The sequence below is a fragment of the Tachypleus tridentatus genome, chromosome 6 (assembly GCF_004210375.1).
Source record: "Tachypleus tridentatus isolate NWPU-2018 chromosome 6, ASM421037v1, whole genome shotgun sequence".
Classification (NCBI taxonomy): Eukaryota; Metazoa; Arthropoda; class Merostomata; order Xiphosura; family Limulidae; genus Tachypleus; species Tachypleus tridentatus.
Window position 1 is genome coordinate 150,300,054 of NC_134830.1, and position 19,292 is coordinate 150,319,345.

At 35.2% G+C, this 19,292-nt stretch overlaps 1 protein-coding gene across 2 annotated transcripts in view; it reads right to left on the reverse strand.

Moving 5' to 3' along the window:
- Positions 1 to 838: 838 nt before the first annotated feature.
- Positions 839 to 19,292, reverse strand: part of LOC143254028 (uncharacterized) — a 112,987-nt gene continuing 94,533 nt past the window's right edge. For both annotated transcript variants that reach the window (XM_076508745.1, XM_076508744.1), the window contains 2 exons: positions 7,508 to 7,681; positions 839 to 2,510 (listed from right to left, as the gene is read on the reverse strand). In XM_076508745.1, coding sequence (XP_076364860.1) covers positions 2,135 to 2,510; positions 7,508 to 7,681 — 550 coding nt within the window. In that variant the 3' untranslated portion in view covers positions 839 to 2,134. The remainder of the gene's footprint in view (positions 2,511 to 7,507; positions 7,682 to 19,292) is intronic.

The window sequence follows — 19,292 nt, forward strand, 5'->3', positions numbered from 1 at the left end:
TTTGAATAATTCCAAGTTCAGTACTACTATTGTTATTTAAATTGTGTATAAAAAGGTACTGTTAACACATGTGATCAGGTCTTAAAGAAGAAGTTTACTAGTGATAGATAAGTATTAACATTCCATGTTAACCAGGTATTTGATAGAACTGATGGAATGTCACAAAGTATCAGGTTTCATATTCTTGGTTACAGGAGAGGGACAGTACTAACTTCTCACCAACCTGAGATCTAAGGCCACATGTTTTGATATTGATAGTTTAGCAGTAAGTTGATTATTTAACTGCTAATTATGTCTAATAGTTCAGTAATTCCCATCAATTTTCACATTAACCTTGGAACTTAATTATAATTACCTACCCAAAACCCACACTGTAAACTCAGCATGTGTGTCCAATAATATGTTAAGTTAGTCATAAACTACACCTTCCTCAACATTACTACAAACACTTCCCTGGTAGCTGACATAGTTACCATCTGAAATTTAGTTTATTGACAAACTAACTAAGGACCTGGTAACATGAAAGTAACCATCACTGGACAACATGGCGATTTGTAACATAGCTTAACAGTAAATTACAGAAGAGATAGCAATAAACTTTTTTTCATCTAGGGCAGTTCAATGTTGATTCTGGACAGTCAAATCAGTTTAATTATAGAAGTAACTGTTCACCATTAAGTGTTTAAAATAAAATGTACTTGAAGTGCATATGTGGAGAATGAAACCATTATAGACTACCAAAACTGTTGTTATACTTTTCCAGTCTGTTCTTAATGCTGTATGTCAGTCATGAAATAATAGTTTAACATGACTATATTAAATTCACATTACCAGAAAAATCTATTAATGATTTATTTATTCTTTTTATTGAAAGTACATGATTTCTGCAAGGTGGCCAAGAGGGGATATTGGCTAAAAGTCATACAATATATACAAGAAAATTATTTACTGTACGACACATCTCTGTATAACTAAGACCACATGCCAAAAAGACCAAACACCTAAGCTAACATCCCTTCGAGGCAGATATGCTGTAGTTCATCATTGGTTTAGAAATCCATTCTTACTTTTGTTTTTAAATATCTGAAAATAATGTTTTAATCTTCAGAGATAAAAGTCTGACATACAATTATCATAATAAAAAAAAGAAGTCTTTACCCATCCATTCTGGAAAAGTCAAACATGACTGAAACAAAGGGACATGGATGACATCTTGAGAGAAAACCACATGTATACAGTTAACTAAGTTTATTCAAATAACTGCCTCAATCAAAATATTTCCAAAGCTCTAACGTTTTTATTTTCCAGATTTCTTTAAGTGAACAACTTTATTCAGAGAAGTCATGTTTTAAAGACCAACTCTATCACCTCCCATATAGGAGATGTTCCCAAGATAGCTAAATATTTTGTAAAAAATAATTTCCAATATTTTGAATGCTCAGGGTTGAATGTTATGTTTTTTGAGGGCGAGATTAATTAACACAAAAGGAAAAACTTCTGCTAAACTCTGGAGCAACTTACATGGAACACTAAACTGAACTTTTGAAAATGACTATCATTGAGAGGGTTTGGAAGGTTCTTTATAATTACGTAAAAAGCAATGTATCAAATACAAAAATCTAGTCTATCCACGTTTATTCTCATAGCATGAAAATACCATTAATTTATCCTGTTTCACATGATAAGAGCTATTGACCTAAATCAAAGTCCCAGTAGACCGTGTCCATGTTCACGCGAGAGGACACCTCTTGGAGAACTCCAAGGTCTGACTTAACTGCCATCAGACCAGAAGAAAGGCACAGAAGCTGACACAATGACAATATCTAAGGTTACATCAAAAGAAAAGCCAGGGCCTACGATGTGTTGATATATAAGTTGTACAGCAATAAAACAAAGTTTCTATCCAACTGAAAATGAATCTTGTTAACCCTAAAAGTTCTGGTTTAAGAATGAAGATGTAGCTATTTAGCTAGTAAGAAGAACACACCAAGCAGCTGTTGAAAACGTGTTATGTGTTAGTATGCTTGGTTAAACAAAGTATACAAACTGTTCCCCCAACTCGTGAACAGGGCTGTCACCATTGCCAATACGCTTGCATACCGTCACTCGGTAATAATCGACTGTACTCGTGTCTCTACTGGATCACACAACACTTGCCCTTCGGTTTCTTCTTCTGAATCAATACTGGTTCCACCTGTTGTGCCTCTGTTGGAGGAGGAACGAGTCCATGCTGGACTTCAACAACGGCGGGTGCAGTGGTTGTCTTGTCTGTTGGAGCTCTTCCATTGGCATCAGGTTTGGCATCGTTTTGACTGATAGCTTGGGCAGGAGAAACAAGTGGTTCCTGGACGTCTTCAGGAGACTGAGTTACGTCACCCAACCCAGAGTCATCGGTTTCCATCTTGGTCGGAGTAATAGGTTTTCCCTCCTTGATCAGACTAACAATTGTCTCCGCTTCACGACTGAGTTCACCATCCGGGCGGAAAGGGTTGTCTAGATCACTCTCGGTGCTAAAAGCAAAGAAAGTCGGACTCAGGTAAGGTGTGGCTTGCTTCACATCAAACAGCAAAAGGCAGAGATGTGAATTTATATGTTCATGTAAAAATGTCGAAACTCTTAACTCAGTTTCTACTTTCTAAATGAGCAAATTACCAACACTAACTTTCATCTCTGGTTAAGTTCCAGTTCAGTCTTTACAAACCCTGGGCTCTTCAAGATGGTAAGAATATATTATTTACTTATCTGCATACACTGAGTCTAACTATTAAACACGATGGTAACCACTATGAGGACGAGAATAGGATAGCAATTACAAAAGCTTGGAAAAGAAAAACTTTATTAAACGTACAAACATCTTATAGCTATGGGTACTTTTCTACAAACATCTACATATCGTAAAAGAAAAAGCTTTCTTGGTGAGATTCAAACCCACCATTACCAGTACAAAATGTCTTCTAGTATCGTGTGGTGTTTTTCATGCTATGGGTCAACATGAATATGGGAAGATGAAATGTTATGAAATAAAGTACACTGCGATCAAATATATCCGTACAGGGGAAATTACTTATTACAACTGTTCCGATAGAGGAAATATTCTTTGGAGAAAACATTTCGGCATGTTGATAAAATTCAATTCACCTTTTCAGTAGTTTTAAATCTGCTATTATTCTAATAGCATTTAAATAATGGAAATAAAGTTAAACGTTAGGAACCGAGATTGTATATTTTATAAATTGAGTTTACGACACCGAGTTAGGCCTCACTGCGAGCAGAAGTAAGGCAGGGATATAAAAATGTACAATAATCAGCTATGATGAGATATTTTGAAATATATATGTTTCCTAAATTTGTGATTAAACTTTATTTCTTTAATATAAACATTTGACAACAGGTGCGTGGCTGCTTTGTCGCTCATTAACTTCCAAATAACTCCATAGAGGGCGCTGTGATGTATGAAATCGTGTTACGGAGGGATTAATTATTCTCTTTTAAACAAACATTAAACATGTCGGTCTGATCAGTTTTAGGTAAAACATTTGATTAAACGGTTCAAATTAGTGGTGTAAATTACGCTAAAATTTAATGATCTTTAAAATCAGTGACCATAAAAAACTTTGTATTTTTCATGGTACATTCCTACAAACAGTAATTTTAAGCCGAGTGAAAACAACAACTCAATTATAAAATAAGTTACAAACAAACATTTTCTTTAACAAATAATTCTCACCACTTATCCTCAGAATATAAAAAACCTGTTTTCAATGATTTACGCAAACCTATATCAAAAATTCCAAACATAAACATCAAGGAAGTTGATGTACCGAGTTTAATTTTATTTGGTAGACAAGCGCCACCAGGTGTAAAAAGAAAACGGCCACCGTAACATTTCGACCGTCCAATGATGTGAATAATCGACTTAACTTACAACCAATAAGAGAAGGTTTGTTTGCTTATTTTTTGAATTTCGCACAAAGCTACTCGAGGGCTATCTGTGCTAGCCGTCCCTAATTTAGCAGTGTAAGACTAGAGGGAAGGCAGCTAGTCATCACCACCCACCGCCAACTCTTGGGCCACTCTTTTACCAACGAATAGTTGGATTGACTGCACCATTATAACGCCCCCACGGCTGAAAGGGCGAGCATGTTTGGCGCGACGGGGATGCGAACCCGCGACCCTCAGATTAATAAGAGAAGGAAGCAGAGGGGGTAACAGAAACACTGTTAACATGTAATACATAACAACCAGAACGAATGAATTTTACACACAACCACACACATATAATTGTCACCCTTGTTCTGTTACACATGTGCTAGCACTCAGGTGTATCAGCGTAATTTTGTGCTCAATAACAAACGAAACACTCACTACCTAAACCTGGAATGTATATTTATAAAATTAAATGAACTACAAATTATCAAACTGCGTAATAAAAATATAACGGTTAACTCTTCAAATAGCTATTATTTTTAATTACATATTTAGAATGAACGGCTAAATATCCCATATTCAATTCATTGCAAGACGCTAGAATTGCATACCTACTCCAAGTAACTCTTTGAAGTTCATTATCACAGTCTTTATTCATCTTTCATACAATTATTTGGTTTCACGATTATTCGCTGCTTAATAAATGAAGTAATTTGATAACCGCCTTTTAGGCCTAAAAACATTAATACCACAAAAACGTTTCTTTAGAAACTGTGGTTACCCAGTGGAATTTCAGTTCCACAAAACTTATTGGCTCATAAATACTTGTTGACTTTACCGAGATTAACGGTTCTATTTTTAACGCCATCCACTTCAACTGAGACAGCGTTCACTTACAATCTCAAGAGATTCGAAAGGACGAAATGACAGACACCTAGTGGTGTTATTATGAAACGATTTATGACTACCAAACGACTTTGAGTCGCGTATCATCAGCCGAGTACAAAAACGAATTACGACGTATGCTTCGGCTTGCAAGCGGATATTCCTTTAATACGTAAAACGGAAGTTATATTTTTAACTTGTTGAAGGGGTGAAGGGAATATATTAACCTGTTTAAACGCTTCAAGAATATTTGTTTTAAAAATTGCGTATAATTTAGTAGTATTATTTTTCTGTAACGTAGTTTCTACTGTAAGCGAACACATGTTTTAACTTAGACACAGTTTAATGAGATGTACAGTTTTTACGAGTGAATTTTCGAAATTTAACACCAACGTGTCCATTATCTTGGGGCCCGGCGTGGCTAGGTGGTTAAGGCACTCAAGGGTCGCTGGTTCGAATCCCCGTCGCACCAAACATGCTCGCCCTTTCAGTCGTGGGGCCGTTGTAATGATATGGTCAATCCCACTCTTCGTTGGTAAAAAGAGTAGCCCAAGAGTTGGCGGTGGGTGGTGATAACTCGCTGTCTTCCCTCTAGTCTTACACTGCTGAATTAGGGACGACTAGCGCAGATAGCCCTCGTGTAGCTTTGCGGGAAATTAAAAACAAACCATTATTTTTTAAGGATTATGATGGTTTCAATACCCGCTCTCTATAAAGAATTACAGGGTGACTTCCACCTAATCACAGGTTGTGCTCAAGCAAGTACTCCAACACTTATTACGATATAAAAACCGTTTATCCGTACAACCTGTCATACTTACGTTTCGTAGTGAATTTTTGGTGGTTGTTAGTGGCCGATACTATGAAAAAGACAGTGAAAGTTATACCAACAGTTCGAAACCAGTGTAAAAACGTTCACATAAATACACTTTGCATTTCCCATTATTTTTATAAAGTGTGTGGTTTTTACGTTTCTTTTTTTAAAATACGGAATAGCAGTTCCAGATTTCGTTTTTCTCTGAAGTCCAGTTGTGAAAAAAACAACCCCCAGACAACTAGGTTTAACGGCTCGTCTAAAAATACACGTAGTTTCGGTATTCAACTGGGATGAAGGCCAAGGACAGTCATTTTTTATTAAACCTGTGCTCAGTCTGGTAGTACGGAGCCGGTGGTGTTTCTACAGCACTGAAGTATGACACTTAAAAAACTTAACTTATTTTTAAGAGGGCGCTTGTAACGCTTTAGTTTCAAGCTCATTTAATAGACAAGAAAAGGTTGCAAGTTCAAATTGGCAGACAGAAATACAATTTTTCGAAAACGATTCATAGTAATGTAACTGCTATTCACATTCCAAATAGGTTCCTTGGGGGAAGGGGTAAATGCATGAGATAGGATTAGGCGCCCCCAGCCGTACATTCAACTTTTAAAACGTTCTGTTTAAATCATTGTATGGGACATGCTAAGAAACGTTTTTTAAATAAAAACATTTCGGATTACCATTTTACCAGATGAATAAAACGAGGATATCAATATGTTAACTGCTTGATTTTATTTTTGCTAATGTTTCGTGTGCTGCCCTCTATAACAAGATTTGATGTTAAGACGAATGACACTAAATCCTAAATCAACAACTACGCATGAGTAAAACCATAAACTCGTCCGTCATACAGGGTACTAGTTCTAAACAACAGTCGTCACTAGTTTCACAGCCCTCATCATTCGTTATACAATAAATCAATAAATAAATAAATAAATAAAAACATTTCTCTAAAACCAAATATTATTTAATTATGTTCACTAGTTTTGTCTGGAATAACTGGCTGCACTATTAAGAAAAACATAATATCTAACCACTTCGACGAAGTCTGTGTTTGAGTTTACTTATAACCGACAAACTGCTAGACCAACTGCCACTAAAGTTGGCATGTATCTTAGGGCCTCCTGGGGAGTAACACAAGGTCGCCCTCTCGATATCATCCCCCGACATGCGCTATGGATTGAAAAGATATGCCAGCTGGAAGAGACGTTAAAATCGTATGCATCCTAGCAACAAATCAATACTCTTGTCTAGCAATCCACCACCGTTACGAGAACCTAAAGTTGTGGCTATAAAGTTGGCACGTGCTTGGTTGTTTTGCTTATCCATACAAAAAGCAGAACGAAAAAATGGCTATTTGCGCGAGCGATACCTAACTTTCAGTTAACAGGCCAAAGGGAAGACAGTCGACACCACCTGTCGGCAACTCTTGGACTACTCCAATCGAATATGTGGATTTAATCTTCAATCTTATGATTAACTCACAGTGCGAAGATATTTCTACTCGACCACGAGAAACAAACCACGAATGATCAGACACTGACTGTGCCCATCCGTACGTGACGACACTCCATCTTTAGTTGATTATTCTAAGAAGCCAATATTCGTAAAAGTTAGACATAAGACTACTTATCTCGGATTAAAAGTAACGAACAATTACAACCACACTACAGGAACAACTTCTCATTTGGCTTATTGAATAGAAACATAATTACCAGACGTATGATGACTCGAGATTCAGTTTAGAATTCGTTACGAGAAAGAATGAAGTGTTAAAACAAAGTATTATAAATACTTTGAAAAACAAGTACTCTTTATTCAGTGAGGCACTTGTTTTCTTTGCGTAGAAACACAAGATTGAATTAAAAGTATTCTCACCTCTGCTGATGGTCGCGAGGTGGCTCTTCCATAGCCGGCGATGAAGCCATGTTTGGAGGAACAATCAAATCGAAAGGAACGTCTGGGGACTCGGGGGTGGTGACGAAATTGGGTTTCTGCGACTCGTAAAATGTAACCCTCACTTTAGCTGGTGGTTTCAACGGCGTCTCCTCACTAGATAACGAAAAGAAAGATGGATGTTCTAAATACGAGAACAAACGAAATGTTTTACAATTTACCTTCATTATTTCTGTAAATTCAAAATGGCTTTCCTTCTGAATGGAATGGTTTTGAAAAATTCCAAATCTACACTAAAGCTAATGCAACTACAGCATTTAATATTATTAAACAAATTAATTTTTTTATTAGCCTTAACCATGTCCTGCAATTTACATGATCAAACAGACGATAACTTCTGTTCGTTGTGTGCAAAAGATCAGTGCACATATATAATCTCGAGAACAACACATTACTAGTTGCTGTAGGTTACAATGTAAAACACTGATGTTACCAGCTTACTCTATTGCAAAAATGACACACGATTCTAATAAACGAGTTAGAACACAGGATCACACAGAAACGGTTCAAGAAATTAAAAAAAAAAACTCGAGTTTACTACTGAAAGGCACTATTTTTTTAATGTTTGCATTCATTACAAAATATAGATGTAATTAATTAAAACACTTTCAATTAATTATTCTTAATTAGCTTCTACACTAAAACTAAGGTAAACAACTGGTTACGCTAGCTTCACAACCAAGACGAGTACACTGAAACTACGGCAAATTTGGCACATTTACGCAATCCAACCAAATACTGCGTTGGCTAGAAAATGTTTCAAACCTAACTGATGCATTTTCCGGCCAGAAAATGTAACTTCGAGACATAATACACGGCCCCAGTGAAAAAGTATTGTCACGAGAAGTGATAATGTGAAGGAACATTTATAACCCAGCACAAACGTACAGTACCATCCGCAGCTCTATGGGTACTACCATTCAGACACCACGACGCCACCTATAAAACGCGTTCTTCTTTATTATTAAATACATATTTATCCATATCTAAATGCTGTTACTGGCAACGAGCTGACTTAACGACATTCTGTACATAAAAGGTTAACTTGTTTTATGATTTTAAAATTCTTAAAATGATTTATTCATCAACATACAAATTGTACTTTTTTAACATTGATGATATGGCTAATGTTTCTAATTTAAGCTTATTGTACTCAAAGGAAATCAAAATACACTAAATGTTGAATAAAGTTAAAATTATAGTCCTAAGCCCGAGGTCGCTATTAAAACACTAAACAATATTAATGTCGACATAAAGCCATTTCAGATTTTACTATATTCACCGGCTTTCCCAGTTCCTTCATCTTTTATATCTAGAACGTCACGTATTTCGTGATCCACCATCTTCCATTTCAATAAAAGATACATAAACAGTGCTCCAGATACCTAGCTTGCCTGCTTTATTTTGATAGATACGTGTCAGTGTGTAGTTTGGTCTCAGATGTACTATCACCGATACACTACAATGTTAATATATCCATACTGGTTACATATTATGAAAATGGCTATTTTTCCACATAGACGCTTGGATCGCGTTTCAGACGACAGCTAGAAGTGTAGCGATGCATCGGCCTATCGATAAATTATGGTTATGAACGTGTCAACAGCAATGTAAGTTTCAGATTTCATAACAACCGCTGGTAGTTCGCAAAATCGATTATTTTCCCTATTCTGTTTGTTTTACTTATTCTATTTCTCGGTAATTTCGTTTTGTTTTAGACTGGTTTTACGGTCTCCATTCACCAGTAAGTCTGGAAAATTAACAGTTACTACAATCTCGCACATCTTCACAAAAACTGTTAATTTATTGTTGTATCATGTCCATACGTAGAATGTCTGAATAGATGCTTCGAGATTAAATCTGGAAGAAATTATATATGAACAATAGTTTACACAGTGTTACGACTGTTAATATAAAATCCACAAACATCCAACAGATCACCATTCTAACACTACATGGAGAGTTAGGCTTAAGTTAACATAAATATGTACGTGTTGTTACAGTAAAGTGTTGTATTATCTACATACAGAGTAATTATTAATGGTTAACTTGTATTACTAATTCAAACAATTGTACAATAATAGTATATTAACTAGTTGAATCACTGGCTACCATACATGTACGCACTAATGAAAAACTGTTAATATGCATACAGTTTTATTAGTGTTGGTAACAGGGTCGTAATGATTATATATTAAAGCTACATCACCCAGTATTTCTTTGGTTTGTGTAAACCCAAGGTAATTATTCAACCGGCAGAGACCAGATGTTCACGTGAATACAGCGTCTTAGTCACATAAAGATATTTGTTATATTGAAGCATGATTTTAAGCAGTCAGCCAGTATCTGTCCTGAAGTGGTATAGGAAGCCATCTTGTCTTGCTTGATCAAAGAAATGTAGAAAACAGACACCACAAACAGTTGCACTAAACACAATTTTTAAACAACAACAAACAACAAAAGGGGTTTAAACATAAGCAATTTAAGTATTTACATAGAACATTATCTTCACGACAAGAACTTGTTTTATTTTAAAGTTTTTGTACTTGTATAATCTCTAGAACCTACTAAATTAACAGATGTTTTGGGAACATCGTATATTTTATCTGTAGATTTCTCTACTCAATCCTATTTTTGATAAAGATCTACCAGATGGCGCTATTACCAATCTTACAGATTTTTACGGAACCAATAAACTGGGAAAACACTTAATCACAGGTGTCACTGCAGTTTATGTTTTTTTTTCTTATAGCAAAGCCACGCAAGGCTATTTGCTGAGCCCACCAAGGGGAATCGAACCCCTGATTTTAGCGTTGTAAATCCGTAGACTTACCGCTGTACTAGCGGGGGGCACTTGTGATTAACAAGAATGATTTGTTGGTACAGAACGAACATCCCAAGGTCTGAGGTTTATTGAAAGACACGCATGAAAACTGAATATTTAGGTAAAGGGTCATTAAAGCGTGTGGCGATCATTTTCCTAACATGTAAAAATTGTCTGACGTAGCTTCAAATTTGTGTAACACACATTGATTGTGATTGATTTGAATTTCGCGCAAAGCTACACCAGGGCTATCTGCGCCAACCGTTTCTAATTCAGCAGTGTAAGACTAGAGGGAAGGTAGCTAGTCATCACCACCAACTGCCAACTCTTGGGCTATTCTTTCACCAACGAATAGTGGGATTGACCGTCACATTATAAACGCCCCACGGCTGAAAGGGTGAACATGTTTGGTGCGACAGTGATTCGAACCCACGAGCCCTAAATTTACGAGTCGAGTGCCTTAACCACTTGGCCATGTCAAGCCCAATGATCGTGAAAGAGCATTTCTGTACAAAACAGGTTGAAGGCCAAATATATGAAGACCGAAAAGATAGTTGGATCAGAATTGTAATGTTAGGTCCAGAAGTTTCACTGTTAAGTCACGCAAGCAAAATAAAAGGCAGTGAATTAAAGGAATAGTGTGTGTTTTACAGTTATTTCTTAAGACCAAACATACATTATGATAATAATTCAATCGCTACAAAAACCAGCCTGTCCACAATACTAAACTACTGACCACTTTTACCAGGTACTGACAGAGGAAAATTCTTACCCGTAGCACATCGATCATATGAAAATATACCTGAATGACTGCATTAACTACATCTAGAAACACACACACGTATCTCCAAATTAAAACCGTAGGTGTAATACTTCGTGTTTGTGAATTGACACTAGCAACGATTTTAAACCTAGACAGGACAGTGGTATACCTCTTATTACAAACACCAGCACAAACAATTAGGCAAGAGATAAAACATTCAGGTGTAGCTTTAAGAAATAGTTGTCTGTCAATGTACGAGGACTGCTATGAAAATGCACAAGTAAATAATATGAATTTTAAAATTTAAATACATTGTTCAATGTTGATTTCAATACTAAAACAACATTGACTTTAGTTCCTCGTGAAAGTAAACCGTGGTTTCCAAGAAAATAACTAAGTAACTAGGTTACACAAGACCTAGATAACTCACTTTTAAACCACTTTATAACGAGATAATGTCAATTCCAACCAATAACGTCACACGAGACTTTTCGTTACTTCTTGGGAATGGTGGAAGATTCGGAATGACATTGTAATTGTTTCAGTTGTTTCCTTATCCTTGTATCAAGTACGGTTAACCCTAAAACATCTATAGAAGTACGCCCATCGAATCAATTACACTTTCAAATGATCTAAAGCAAACTCACGATTTTTAACGTTTCAGAATCAAGACAGATGTTTTAAAATTAGAATAATTATGTAAGTGTGTGCTGATTCTGTCAGAGACAATTTTCCGAAACTTGAAATATTTGTGGTGGCTAGCAAACGAAAACAGTTTTGTTTGTACAAAACTGACGAGGCGAACATTTCAGCCCTACATTCCAGTGGAAGAATTCGTATGTTTTGGTGAAACATACATTAGTCCACGCACGGGATACTATAAATATAAGCATGACCTTTCCATTTAAGAATCTGAAAGACTCTCCTACGTACACGTGTCCTTGCCACGTCTCTTTAAATTTAAGGCTTAGAATGTATCGGATTATTTACTATATTGAAGATGCCTTTTCTAAGCGTGTTTATAACCAAGTATATCTGTATTCGACCTCGTATATTTTTTAAACACACGTTCCTTAATCAGCCCATTAGGGTTTTTCGTATGTTGCGCAACTAGTGTGGTTAGAATAAAACATTACTGCTAAGCTTACTAAAAATGTTAAACATTAAATTATTTATCTAGTCTCTTAGGGTTTAAGAATTATAAATGTGTACAATAATAATATTCCAACCACACTATATTCGCCATATTCATTGCCGATGAATTATGTAGTGTTAAAAATAAAAAGGTTTAGCATCAATGCCTTATGACAAGCATAATCAGTTATAAATTATGCTTCACAGTTTTTAAATGACGTTCACACTATAACAACTGTTGTTGTATCCTAGCCAACCAGAAGAGCTCTGGACAGAGCAATACGCTCCGTCTTCGATGTAATGTGGTTAGAATACCATCAGCTATACACTGCTCCAATTCTTGAAACCACCAAGAGGGCTATATAAAGAAGGTAGTGGTTAAAACTATAATAGGTCTAACAAGTATAATTAACTATTATACACTCTTGTTCTTAAAAAACAAACCTGACTGAACGAACAACGTAATGTTAAAAATATAATACGCCTAACACTTTGCATGAAAATACTGCCAAACAGTTGCAAGTAGGCCTAGCTAAAAGCAAGGGTTTAAATATTTTAGCATCTTGCTATATTTATATTACCTTCTTTTGTTTCAAGAACAGTGCATTTCGAGAATACCCACTCCAAATATTTTTACTAAAAGTCATATTTTTAAATTGGAAGTTAATAACAAAGTTACACAAGATCCTATCCGTGTTCTGCCCACCACAGATATCGTAAAATGGAGGTGTAAATCATTAAATATATCTTAGTTTAAATGGTATAACGTTAATCCTCGAAATTTATAAAATAATAAAACTAAACAAGTAATCTCTGCAGGTTAAATTTAAAATAATAGCCACTGGTAAGTAGGATAAACGATTGTGAAACTGATGACATGCACGTTTAAAACCACACAATTCATTTCGATAGGTAATCAATCATTTGTACAACAATTCTCAAAACGTTGTAATATTTTTTTATTTTAACTGGTATTTATAGGCCTACTTATATTACGATAATCGGCGTACACTGTACTAATAATGATTCTTAATAATACAGCTTAAGATATTTAAATATACTGATAATATTAAGATGTTGGTGACTGTGAACAGGATGTCACTGATTTATAAAATGATTTAGATCATTTAGTTAGTTGGGTAAATAAATGGTTTTAATTATAATAAATGTAAGATAATGTATGTAGGTTTTTATAAGTCTCTAAAGCCATCCAAACAGTGTTGTTAGTGGTAAGGCAAATAGGATTTTAGGTTGTATCTACAGAAATATTGAATATATGTCTAAAGATGTTATAATTTCATTGCACATATCACTGGTTGGACCACATTTGGAATATCGTGTTCAGTCTTGGGTTCCTTACCTTAAGAAAGACATTGAATTGTTGGAAAGTGTTCAGAGAAGGGTCACTAGAAAGGTGTCCAAGATGGAAGGGATGTCACATGAGGACAGGATGAGATCTCAAATTGTTTTCTCTTGAAAAGAGCTAGGGTAGATCTGACTGAACTGATCGAGACTGTAAGAGGAATAGATGGAGTAGGTGCATCTTTTTTTAAATATTTAACAGTGAGAACACAAGGACTACGGAACATAAAGTTTGGCAGGGTAGGAGTAATCTTCAGTTAAGACAGTTTTATTTTTCTAACAGGGTGGTTGACCTGTGGAATAGGCTGTCCTTAGATGTTGTAAAGGCAGGAAATTTAAATGAGTTACAGAAAAACATTGATAAGTACATGAATGACAAGGGCTGACCTTCAGGTGTATTTTCACATGAATGATAAGGGCTGACCTTCAGATTTTTTTTCACATGAATGACAAGGGCTGACCTTCAGGGTTTTTTTCTTTTTAATCATTTTAAAAGTAAAAGATGGGACAGCCAAGATGGACCAGTTGGTCCCATGTTGTCCCTAAACATTATGTTTAATGTACAGTTATTTAGTTAACTGTGTCATGCTTTCTACACTATCTTATTTTTTCAAAACTAAACAATGATTTGCACAAAAGTTAAGCAAGGCATAACAATTTAGCTCTAACGTCTAAATGCACCCAAAATGTCAAAATTATATTGTTCATCAAAAAGTTACACAAGTTACATTATTACCACTTAACATAGAAACTGTGTTGTAGATAATTCACAAGCCAGATGTATTATTAGTATGTTCAAAGCAAGGTATATTCTAAAACATTTCTATGAACATTACTGATGACATTTGCGCGCAGCCAATCAAGTATGTGACGTCATCTCTAAAACACGCACAATGTTTGAGAATTATCCAAAATTGTAGAAAATACTGTCGAATACACAAACGTGATTCGAACGACGTTACCCGTGATGAATGTGACTTGTTTATTACACACCTTGGAAGTGAAAGTTTATTACTAAATCAATATTTTAAAAGTAGTACATGGCTCTATTCTAAAACTTTACCATTCGTAATAGAAACACAGTCGTGTAAAAATGTACCTTACCTTTATATATATACAGAATCTAAATAAATACCTACATTACCGAAATGACTACAACCCAACCTTTTAAATTTGCTCCACATATATTTAGTTACCACTATATGATGATTTACATACAGACCTGATACGTCTACGAAATCAATTACGTTTAACAATGGCGCAGATGGCCCAGCTGCTTTGCCTCATAAAACATCAATTTGTTTTTTGGAATTTCGCACAAAGCTACTCGAGGGCTATCTGTGCTAGCCGTCCCTAATTTAGCAGTGTAAGACTAGAGGGAAGGCAGCTAGTCATCATCACCCACCGCCAACTCTTGGGCTACTCTTTTACCAACATAAAACATCAAACCAACCAACGTTTAACGCAGTTGTACGTAACATTTTAAAATTGCTTTAAATGGTACAGAAAACGTTACTGGTTTTGGTTGTTTGTTTGTTTTTTAATTTCGCACAAAGCTACTCGAGGGCTATCTGTGCTAGCCGTCCCTAATTTAGCAGTGTAAGACTAGAGAGAAGGCAGCTAGTTATCACCACCCACCGCCAACTCTTGGGCTACTCTTTTACCAACGAATAGTGGGATTGACCGTCACATTATAACGCCCCCACGGCGTTAGGGGGAGCATGTTTGGCGCGAAGTTTTGGTTCAGTAGGCAAATAAACGAACTATACTGTTGTTTCGCGTGTTCATCGGTGAAACAGTTAGTAAGAGTAAAGAATATAATATATATTATTATGAAAGTTAAACAGAACTTAACAATTAACTACAACATTACGAACTATTCATCAAGTTAACAGTTTCGTCACTGTTTTCAGTTTTGTTTTAATGTCACTGTTTCCTACAATAATTTCTGCTTGAAAGGATTATTTTGATTGGATCAGTTTTCTTGTGTAAGCTATAGAAATTTTTTAAAAATATAATCCAGCCACGTGTAATAAAATAAAACTAACGAACTTACTGGTTGGAATAAAGGTCACTGTTTAATCATGTTTCTTCATTCGCATAAGCCAACCACAAACATAAATATTGTGAAATAAAAGAGAGAGAAATATGTCTAATCATCACTTGTCTAATGAATGATCCAACTTATTCACTGCTAGTTTTTCATCCAGTCATAACGGTTAAAACATGAGTGATGCGTGATTAGGTACAAGTGTAATATTTACCGGGTGAGAGTTCTCTGTTGTTTTCAGAAAGCCCACGAAGACATATTTGTTATATTAATATCGATCGACAACAGACCTGTGACAATGAATCTAACGACAATATTTCTATAATAAATATACAACAGTTTATAATCGGTGTTGACTGTTTCTTAGCGAGTTTTGTCTCGCAATCAAATTAGTTTTTCTGCCGATTTTTTGTATATCTAACAAGAAATATCATACAAGAATACACCAATAGTTAAGTAGTGACATCTAGTGTAATGATGTAGTAACATTTACTGCACGTTTTTATGCATAATTCAATACCACTTATTATAATGAAACTGCAACACCTACCAGACTGACGTAAGAACACCTACAATGTCGATTTCATTTCAACGTAACAATGTTGAGAATAATTGTTTAATACAACTCGTGTGTTACGTGCTACATATAAACAGAAGATAGAAATTAATGTATTCACTATTGTTCTGCAATCAGAAAGTAATTTTGGTTTTAATAAGACGGTTGTTGTTTTGGATATTTATTACCCATATTTTGTTTTTGTAAATAATATACTGTTATTTAATGTGCACGTATATTCCAAACTCTTTCTGAGGATGTCTTCACATCCAGATGTAAACTGTTGCACTGCTCCTCAGTCTCTCAACTGTATTCCAACCTAAATACCCACAGTACTGACATCGAGAACCACCCATTTTGAACGATAATCAGACCTAAATAATACCTACCGTACTGACATCGAGAACCACCCTACCCGAACGACAAGCAGACCTAAATACTAACTACCGTACTGACATCGAGAACCACCCTACCCGAACGATAATCAGACCTAAATACTAACTACTATACTGACATCGAGAACTACACATCCTGAACAATAATATTTAAAGTAAAATAACTCCGACTAAGGTGTACGATACGTATGAGAACTACACATCCTGAACAATAATATTTAAAGTAAAATAACTCCGACTAAGGTGTACGGTACGTATGAGAACTACACATCCTGAACAATAATACTTAAAGTAAAATAACTCCGACTAAGGTGTACGATACGTATGAGAACTACACATCCTGAACAATAATATTTAAAGTAAAATAACTCCGACTAAGGTGTACGATACGTATGACGTCTTAATAACTTGATAAATAATGCGGAACAGAAAACATGGCAGGTATTTCGGTTCAAAATTATCTGACTCAAAGTCGAAGCTCAGGGACAGATATAACTAAGAAATTCTCTCTACCCCACTCATGATTTGTATGTCGAGTTGGGCTTCGTGAAGGAAAAAGGAAAATTACACATACACAATTTTTTGCAGTGAGGGAGTTTTAAGATACAATGTGGATTTGTTTGAAGTATCAAGCAAGGTACTGGCGACTATGAGAAAATTAACAGCTGATAAATAAGTATCACATATCTATATTTACACTGAGAATACAAAAAACAGTTCTTAACGGACAAGTATCATGCGGTTTATTTACTTGGATAGTGTCACTAATAAAGGTCACTTAACACTAATAAAACAATGAACAGTTACCAAAGAATTATATATATATAAAACTTAAAGCCTACACAAGTCAGGTCAGGGTAGCGAGATATTCAAACTATTAAATATCAGATAACAAGACCTATCGAAAAAAACTTAAGTGTTTTATAGACTTGAATGAATCGTATTTTAAAACCCTGATAGAAACGAACACTGGCTGGATCATTTTAATTACTGGAAGTTTATAATACCACGAAGTGAGCTATGAAGTATTAGAATCATGATACAAAACCAGCAACATTACAATAACAGAAACATAACATGAAAGTTGACATATTCACGTGAAAACAGATCGTGTAGAATTTAGACTCAGTTTGTTTAGACCCAGTTTGTTTCTTCTTCTTAAACATTTGTATACCAGTACACGATCTAATCCATGTCGAAAACTAAAACGGTTTTATTGTATTAAAACAGCCGAGGTTAAACATTTGTATACCAGTACACGATCTAATCCATGTCGAAAACTAAAACGGTTTTATTGTACTAAAACAGCCGAGGTTAAACCAATGTGAAAATATAACAGCCCGGAATTTTACAAAATCTGTAAGCATAAATACACATACCCTGTACTACCAGGTATATCAGTATAATTAAATGTTCCTAGCTCTCTTGCACTTATTAATAAACTTTTCCAGAGAAATGTGCACCCCTCCCTCTGTTCTCCACTATCGTGGTAGGGTTGTAGGTACGTCAACGTATCAAAACAAAAACAATAAACAGCGAATATTTCATTTAATGAAATTAATCAGCATAAGTATTCTTTCCTACGAGTACCAGGAAACTGGACTCGTTAATGGTGCCACTTAAAAAACAACAACGTACAGCAGAACAAGAGAAGCACGACCATTAGTTTTAATAAGTATTTAAATTACTGTGAGAAAAGCAAAATGAAGGCATGTCGTGAATAACTAAAGGTTTTTGTTCTGTTACGGTAAAAACATACTTTAATGTTCTGTCTCAAAAACTCCTAACCCCTTCACTGCGGCTGCGTGTTTTTCGCTTTCTGTGCGAAACCTATTTTATGGTAATTTTGTTCGAATTTTGCCGTTCTTGCAATATGAAACCGGTTCTTTATTTTTGATGTCATATTTATAAGCACACAAAACTTGTTCGTACTACATTATTAGGCCTAGTGTTCTCAGTGTAACATATTCGTTTTCTACCTATACACACGTTGCACAGATATTACAAATATACTTATATATATAGATAAGTTTTGAACACTCTCCAATACTCACTATAATATTTCACTTACAGTAGTGAAAACATTTTGTTCCCCTATTCAAAGTGTATAATGACTAATAAGCAAAGTACAACTGCAGAAGCAACGAATGTTGGATATATCTAAAAAAAAAAAAAAAAATCCAATCCTGATAAGTATTTAGGTTTATCTCCAAATTTCTGTGAAAGCACTGAAGACATGCGGTAATCACGTGACGTACACGATATGTAACCAATAGAAAATGTACACACAGCCAAACAAAATACATCGGGTTTAAAAAATAACGTTCGTTAGTTGTTTGTTTGTTTTTTAAGAAAAAAAAAAAAAAACACGTTAGGCTACCTATAGTTTTCAATGTGGATAATCGATACCTGTATGTTAGCTTTGTTACAACTGTTACACGTTGTAGATTATACGTCATAACACAGAAAAGAAGGGTTAAAATACCTGTATTGAAAATGTACAAGATATGGATTTTTAAATATATAAAACTTAACGAAGGAATGGTAAAAAGGTGCACAAGGTTTTCCAATAATACGAGAAAGAAAACAATATGTTTGTTGGGGGGGGTAATGAACACTAGTA